General features: G+C 42.1%; 1 protein-coding gene across 1 annotated transcript; it reads right to left on the bottom strand.

Annotated features, from left to right (window-relative positions):
- Nucleotides 1-1,019: 1,019 nt before the first annotated feature.
- On the bottom strand, nt 1,020-6,338 carry dpp7 (dipeptidyl-peptidase 7). Its single transcript, XM_010796117.1, has 9 exons — nt 6,224-6,338; nt 5,204-5,330; nt 4,979-5,118; nt 4,295-4,458; nt 3,727-3,862; nt 3,473-3,554; nt 3,164-3,330; nt 1,872-1,932; nt 1,020-1,644 (listed from the first exon to the last, which is right to left on the bottom strand). Exons 1-9 carry the CDS (start codon nt 6,293-6,295, stop codon nt 1,469-1,471), a joined length of 1,125 nt encoding a protein of 374 aa, XP_010794419.1. The 5' UTR covers nt 6,296-6,338; the 3' UTR covers nt 1,020-1,468.
- Nucleotides 6,339-8,496: the final 2,158 nt, after the last annotated feature.

Here is an 8,496-nt window from a genome sequence, read left to right as displayed (position 1 = left end):
ATTTAACCGGATGAAGGATTTTAGTCACGGACGTCTGGATCTTAAGGCCCCGGCCACACGAGGACGAAAAGGTCGTTTGCGTTACTGTTTAGTGTCATATAGACCATTCGGCCACACGAGGACGACCGCATATGACAGTAAATAACTGCGGAAACGATAACGGGTCCCAAGGTGGATAGAACGGCATACGCAACGCTCTGGGGGGTCCAACGGCTCCGTGTGTAAGCCCTATACGATCATTTTCTGATAATGATGAGGCAATAGCCCCGCCTCTCCCCGCCTCTACCGCTCACCCGCACGTCAAAGTAAACTGCAAACTGAATTCAGATTATTTATCTTTCTCTCGATATGGACATAAACGCGAGTGAAGTCTAATCTGACAGGACAGAGACACGCAGCTCTGCTCACCTGCAGCTCCTCCCGCTGTGATGCAGCGGTGAACGGAGCAAAACACACACTTCAAGCCAGATCATCCCCCTTAGCTATTTTAATTACCTCTCAAACTACCTAAACTAGTTATAAATATGTTTATTTTTACTGTCGGGTCACTCATTACTGGATCAGCTGCTGCTTGAGACAGACACTGACGCTGTCATAAGAGAGGGAGGAAAAAGAAAGGCTCCATGTATTTTATTATATAGAGTCGTTATTCATTTGTTTTAAAGCTCAATAAATAACAAAGAAGACCTTTGACTGGCACTTTTATCATTTTGTCCGGAACTTTAATACACGTTGACTGGCGAAAAACTCTGCCCGGTTCCCTCGGCCCCCACCGCGGAGAATAAACAGAAGGGCAACCATGACAACCATGCTTCTTCGCTGCTTTTGTGGAGGAAGTTACAGCGCCACGTACAGGCTCCTGCATATGTACTGCAGCTTCTCCAGCGGTTGGAGCTAAACGGAGCTGTCTCTTGTGGACAGACACTATCCGGTGAATATTGCGTGTGGACGGAAGCTTTTTTGCGATTGCATTAATCCTACCTATGCGTTTAGCCGTATGCGTCCTCGTGGGGCCGGGGCCTCAGTGTGCGAACGTCAGTGTGCGATCCTCAGTGTGGATCGTCAGTGTGAAAATGGAGCACCACCATGAGTGGGACAAATAATGTGTCATTTTTCAACAGACTCTACCATTCATACACACATCACAACTAGAGGTCATTCTATACTTTGTAATGGAAATGAGGTCTGAGAGTCTGTAGAGGTTAATCTTATTCATCAAGAAGCCTAGTCCCAGTCCTCTGAACTGAATCTGATGATCTACATCTCTTTCTCTGCTCGCTTTATTCAACTGGTAAATCTAAATGTAATACCTCAATTCTTTCTTCTGTGAAAGAGGTGAAGAAAAAAAAAAAGATTCTGCCAGGATCATTATTCTGACTGAGGATTGTTAAGGTTTGGAACTTTAAACTCTCCAGAGAGGATGGACTGATACTAACCTGTATATTATTATTCTGACATTTTGATCTGATTACACAACATTCACATCCTGCTTGTTCTGTGCTGTGTGTTTGGATGGGGGGAGTACCTGATAGTCCCAGGCTAGGCTATCCAGACCCAGCCCACAGCCGGTGGGGTCGGCACACTGCAGATACAGGGTGTACAGGTCAAAGCAGCTCAGCCCCCCCGTAGAGTTGTACACAATCCCTGCATGAAAGGAAGGTGGACCATCAGTGACAGAATGAAATGGAGTTTATTAACACAGTCCAGCAATTCAACAACATGAGTAAGAATTCTACGGAGCGGACCACTGCCCTCTACTGTCTAGTTACATGAAATGCAGCTGATGACACCTGGAGAGTTTGTGACAGCAGCTTCTTTAGAAGATGTAAGCAGATGCTGAGTTTCAGATGCTATGTTTCACGTGTGTGTACCTGCTGTGTTCCTGAGGTTGGTGAGCAGGTCCGGTCCACTGAGCATGGTCTCACAGCCCACCTGAGAGGAGGCAAAGATCAGTGTGAGCTGCTACAAAAGATCCCAACTCGTGTCACTCTGGTCATCTCTGCTTATTTATACTAATTTCTATATTTATATTCATGTTACAGATATTTCTATTCTATGTCTATGCATGCATTCGATTTACACACAGCATCTATTGCACGTCTGTCCGTCCTGGGAGAGGGATCCCTCCTCTGTTGCTCTCCCTGAGGTTTCTCCCATTTTTCCCTTTAAACTGTGGGTTTTCTCTGGAAGTTTTTCCTTGTACGATGTGAGGGTCTAAGGATAGAGGGTGTCGTATTGTCATACTGATATTCTGTACAAACTGTGAAGTCCACTGAGACAAATGTAACATTTGTGATATTGGGCTATATAAATAAACATTGATTGATTGATTGAATTATTGTTTTATTTTGTTTTTGCTTACCCTGCAGACCTTTCATTTCATATATTTACAGTGTCATTATTCTGCAGTTTCAAAGAATCATATTTTGTTTCCTTGATATTAATGTGCAGCAGTTTTGAAAAGCTGGTTTGGTTTGGGAAGGCTGAATATGAAAAGTAGCCTTCATAAAAGTCGGCAGCTCATAGAGTCATACAGTATAGGGAACCCGGAAATGTAGTAGCATAAGTTGTGTTTATTCAAATGAATTACCATTATAGCCTATGTGGACTAATAGCTAATAGTTACTAAGATGGCTTCGTCGATTTGGACAACTTTGGAGTGGTTTGGGGGGTAATTGAAGATATTGAGTCCATTTCTGACATTATAAGTATACAAAAAGTGTAGTTTAAACCAGACAATGTTTTAGGGGGCTCTGGATCATTTTGATTGGGAATATTGCTTATTTATTTGAAAAATAATTGTCCACAGTGAACACTGTTCATCTTACGCTCTATATCTAATGCTTGCAACACTATTCATGGTAGTGAGAATCAGCCCAAAGAGTACAAATATTGCCACTTTCAGCTTGACATTCCAGAAGTGGAATGTCAAATCGGCAAAGTCATTTTTTAAACATAGTTTACATAGGCTATAATGCCATTACATTTAATAAACACAACTTGTGCTAATTGTGCAAATTGCCCAACATATGCAAGTTGGGGGTACTCAACATTTCCTGGTTCACTACACTGGCAACCAGACTATAGGTTTCTGTTCCGTTTACAAACACATGTTTGTATATTAGTGATGTGGCACTTCAGACTGCTGCTGATCAGCTGTTACCTTGACTGGGTTGGCAGGCATGTTGCCCATGAAGTGGGTGCTGTAGGGGTAGTCCAGCATGGCCATCAGAGTGAAGGCATTCCTCAGCAGGCCGTACAGCTGCTGGATGTCCTGAGAGGACGCCAGCGGGGAACACAGGAAGAACTCCGACTGGATCCGACTGTAATCTGTTCCATCAAGCAGTGGCTTTTTATTCCTTATTCAGAGTCACTACTATATAATATACTGTAATACTTTGTTTTGAATAGAACACAATCCTTTCTGCCTACAGTCATTCAGCCATCTTCTGTTCAGAAAGCAGAGCAGTACCTTGAAGCTGAGCTAGTTCTTTGAGCTGCTGAAACGCTCCTCTCACAGCATCTCTACACGCTGGGCTTACCCGCTCAAAATCCTTTGAAAGAGTAACAGAGGTGCATTCATTATCCAACCTGCCTTACCGTACTGTACATTCACACATTTTGAGCTAGACTGTTCACAGTTTAAGGTCCAAACCAACTCAGATATCTTAGAGCCTGTAGTAGATGTGTCTCTCTGCATCACACGTTGAGGACATAAACACTTACAGCTGTAACGTCTCTGAAAAACTGTCTGGAGTCCCCGAGCCCCGCAGTGGAGAGCACGGGGGCGCTGGCAGCAAGAGCCCCCGCCACCATGTTGGGATACTTGAGTCTCATATAGGCCGATAGCATTCCTCCATAACTGCAGGGAGAGGAGGCACAAACAAGAGAGCCAATAAGAACAACATGTGTATCGTTTATATTTCCTGTCTGGTTTAAGATTAAGTGAATATTAATACAACTAATGTCTGATCAACAAAACAAAAGTTAACTTTTCATTCAGTCACAATCATACTTCAGAAAAGTGAAAGCACAAGATAAAGGCTCATATTGTTTGTATCTTATCAGCCTCTGAACGCTTTACTGTTGCTCTTTATATCTCATCTCCAATAACCAGCAGGAGCAGGAGCATGTCTAAAATAAACCATTTTCATACAATTATGATTATTACATTTCTTCATTAAGCTTGGTCAAATCCACATTGGGGACCATTCTTGCTAGATCATTAGGTAAAGTTAAGCACATGTTTCACCTTTTCTGGGAGAATAGTTCTGACATGAGTGTGTGGACCTACCTGCCTCCGAACGCGATGACAGGGCAGAGCGGAGCGGCCAGCTGCTGCTTCAGCTCAGAGATCATCAGAGCGAAGTCCGCCAGCGCCTGCTCCACCGTCAGCAGGCCCACCTGGGGGGAGCTGAAGGAGTCTTTGCCAAACGGCAGCGAGCGGCCATAGTACCTCTGCAGGTGGGNNCCGGGGGGGGGGGGGGGGGGGGGGGGGTTAATGGAGGCAGTGTTAGAGCTGGAGTATCTCCAGAAAAGGACATCACGCTTGAAAAGTTAAACTTTTCTCAACTTTTCGAAGCGAGCAACGGAGGTAAAGCGGCGCGACGGAACCACAATGCAGTTCGGCAAAGCTTGACGTCACCCCATTCAATGAGGACGCAAAAATTACACATTTAAGAAAATGTTGATTAAAATGTTTTTTGGAAACATGGCCACTTAAAAAATGAACAGAGGTTCCTCGAAAGCAACACAGTTTTTTGTTTCTGCTGCGTTACCCCAGCTCACAACTGCTTTGAAAAAAGACATCATTGTGGTTGGAAAGTTGTGGGGGCTGAAAGTCAGCTGACAGTATTATCAAACTTTAACCATCAATTTCCTTATTTCCTCAGTCCCGTGAACTGGGAATTTGACTTTGAGTTCAGTCAATAATATACAGATGTAATATGGTTTATTTGACTGTGCTCTTTGTTCTTACATGTTCTGCAAATATGACCAGGCCACCTTGCTGTGCAGCTAACTCTGAGATGAAACCAGAGTTAGCTGCAAACTCCCAGATGTCTCCCTCATTGCCAGTGTAGAATAAAATAGGGCCGTAGCCTTCCTTCCAGTACTTATCTAAAGGAGAGAAAAAAAAGAACACAATAAGTAATTTGCTCATGAGCGCAGCATATGTAACATTGAAAATGGGAAGTGGCTTGACCTGTGATCAGGTATCGCTGCTGGAAGGTTCCATTCCCCATGCTGTTGAAGTTGAAGTGGTCCAGAGTCTGAGTGAAATACTTCTCTGTGAACTGGCCTTTAGTCTGGAATCCATCATGTTTTCTTGACTATGGAAATGAATGTACAGCGCACATTAAACTGAGTTATCTGGTCCTAAAACGATCATAAAGAGACCTGTGTTTAAAACTTTTACATCTCCGTTCTTCTATAGGGCTTAACATAACACTAAGTGAAACCAGAGATGAGAGAAGAGCTCAGATTATTTACTTAAGTAAAAGTATCAATACTACAGTGTAAGAATACTCAGTTGCAAGTGAAGTTCCTGCATTTTAAAATGTACTTAAGTAAAAGTATAAAAGTATTGGCATCAAAACATATTTTCAGTACCAAAAGTAAAAAGGTACTTTATGTTATGTATAATAGCACATTTAAACAGCATATTTGTGAAATTATTATTATATATTATAATTATTGATGCATTCATTTGTTCATATCTTGGTAAAAGTGGGGTTGCTTTACTTATATTGGGTAGCCTTACTAACCTATATAATTGATTTATATTTTGTATTAACAACCTCAGTCTGTAGTGTAACAAGTAACTAAATCTGTAAAATAAATGTAAAGAGTTCAACATTTGTCTTCAAAATGTAGTGGAGTAAAAGTATAAAGTAGCATTAAGCGAAAAATACTCCAGTAGAGTACAAGTAGCTACGTTTTTTACTTTGGTAAAGTACTTGAGTAAACGTACTTTGTTACATTTCACCACTTAAACCCAATTGTGCTTTACACCAGTATCCACATTCCACACCTTCTAATACGTTTTGCATCGTTTGTCACTTTAAAGCAGAACATTATAAATGTGTTAAAAATAATTTCAGTCAGACCGAGAAGTAGGGGACACGTGACTCCCCACTTGAGCTTCCTCCAGAAGGGAACTGATGTTTCAGGAAACACACACACATATGTGTATTTTAAATAAGTATATCACGTAAGCTGTTACCTGGAAAGAGAGCGGCAGGCCGTGCCCCACACAGAGCAGGGTCACCGTGAACACAGCTAACATCGGGCTCATACTCCACACCGGCTACAGAAGCTTCTGCTCTAGGATTTCACCGCGCCTGCGTGTGCTGCATGTGTCACATGACGCACTTGTTATGATCTATGGTGCGTTTAACTGCGCTCCGTAAAATCGAACATTTTTTTTTTCATTTTTAATTTTGCAGTTGAATTACCTCAACAGAAAAGAGAAAATTTGAAATGCAGCACCAAATAAAACTTAAGATGAAATACAAAAATACTCGAATACAGATAAAAAAAACGCACATAAACACACTATAATATACCGTTTGACAATCTGTCTTTAACAATAGGCCTATAAAACATTTCTTGTCCTAGACACGTTTTTTATTACGCAGTGTTTAAAAACACGATGGAACATGGAACACATTATGAGCTATCAGCAGAAGGCAGAAAAGCGACACCTGCTGCTCTGTTGACGCACAGAAGAGTCGCGCGCTCTGGCCCCTATCCATCCGCTGGGGCGTGCTTCTTCTGGGTGAAGGTTGATGGGGTGCAGTTCGGTGTTTTTTTATTCTGACTTTTAAGTCTGAATTCTCAGAAAATATGTCAGAATTCCTATAAAAAAGTCTGAATTCTGGGAAATATTTCACGTGTGGCCACTCTTCCTTACTTAATACAAACAATAAGAAGCTCACAAACTAAACAATCCCGGAAAAAGTCAACATGAATTACATTTGATGACGTTTCCTCTAAAAGGGTTAGAGGGTTAAAGGGTGTATTCCCAGGCTGGGCCTCATGTTGGCAGAGCTGAGTACTGCCACAGTGACAGGTGAATTCCAGAGCTGGGTCACACCTGGGGAATGTGGATAGAGTACTTCCTTGTAGCAACAGGGTGGAGACTGCTCAGGAGGCCTGCTTCACTCACACTCACTTCCTGTTGGAGTGTGAAGTCTGCGAGGCACAGCTGGACACTGACTGAACTCTCACAAGACATTCAATAAGGACAGAGAGGTAAGCCATGTGAATGGAGGGTCTTTGACCTTTCTCAGATAAACTATGGAGCTGATAGTAACTGAGGTGAAAACATGTGCAGGGTCTGGGTCAGGTACAAGGAAGTACTTAAATATACAGAATGTAACTGATGACATCACTGCTGTACAGGTTTCTCTCTTTTCTATCCTATTCTGTTATTTATTTGTTTGTGTTGTTAATATTAGTAAGTCTCTGTATCACATGTATCTAATCTGAACTTAAATTCAAGAGAATCAATGTAAATACTAAAGGGATACATATATTTATTTAAGTGGAACTGAAAAGTCTTTTATTTAGCATATCTGTCACTTAAGTCCAACATTTCTCACTACAAATAAAAACACAGACGTGGAACCCGTTTTATCTTCCACAGTTCAGGCATACTTGTCAACCCTCCCGATTTTCGCGGGAGACTCCCGATTTCATTGCCCTCTCCCCGGATTTTGAAATGCTCCCGATTTCTGAGGTCTAAAGGTTGGCAAGTATGAGTTCAGGGGCCTCATTTATAAAACTTTGCGTAGGATTCACGTGGGAAGGTGTTTTACGGCAAAAGCAAATAAATATGCACACAAATATTCCGATTTGTAAAACACTGCTCACGCACGTCCTACGCCGGTTTCCCTTTATAAATCACAATCAACTCGAAATGCGGCGCAGCTTTTGCGGGCTTCACGAAACGCCCATATTTGCCTATAAATAGTCAAAGAAACGCCCGGTATTAATATTCATTTTTGACTGACTGCAGGAAGAAGATAACAGGAAATGACGACAGAACAGCTAAAAAAGACATCTCACACTGTGTCAGATTGTGGTTCTTTGGGGAGGTAGACAAATCACATCGTTAGGTGGATGCAGTTTGAACCAGAGTAGCAGCATGGAGGTCGTATCTTCACCAAAATAAATAAGTGGTCCGAAAAAAGTTAATCACAAAATACACATAACCTTCCTCACGCAGTGTGCCCCCCCCCCCACCATGATGAGCAACTGTAGCAAAGTATCGGGGGATCCCTGCGGAGTGGAGTCAATTAATGTTTTTATTTGGTGGTTTGTGTTCCAGCTGTCGATCAGCTGTGCGCAGCGTCTCCACTGCAGCAACTCTATATCCACCAGTTAAAGGAAATAAAACTGATGTGTTGAGTTATATCAGCTGCCAAATCTACAAATATATGGTGTTCTTAGTTTCCATACCTCCTGTGTTTTATGAGCGACTTATAAAGTCTT

This window comes from Notothenia coriiceps, unplaced genomic scaffold (assembly GCF_000735185.1).
Source record: "Notothenia coriiceps isolate Sejong01 unplaced genomic scaffold, NC01 NC01_scaffold00037250, whole genome shotgun sequence".
Taxonomy (NCBI): domain Eukaryota; kingdom Metazoa; phylum Chordata; class Actinopteri; order Perciformes; family Nototheniidae; genus Notothenia; species Notothenia coriiceps.
Note: the sequence above shows the minus strand (reverse complement) of the source record. Positions and strands in the feature narration are given on the sequence as shown.

Coding starts and splice junctions, on each gene's coding strand:
- dpp7 (XM_010796117.1), bottom strand. CDS start 6,295: ATGAGCCCGATGTTAGCTGTGTTCACGGTGACCCTGCTCTGTGTGGGG. Junction 5,119..5,203: donor GCAGCGATACCTGATCACAG/GTCAAGCCACTT, acceptor TCTCTCCTTTAG/ATAAGTACTGGAAGGAAGGC. Junction 3,555..3,726: donor TTTTCAGAGACGTTACAGCT/GTAAGTGTTTAT, acceptor ACTCTTTCAAAG/GATTTTGAGCGGGTAAGCCC.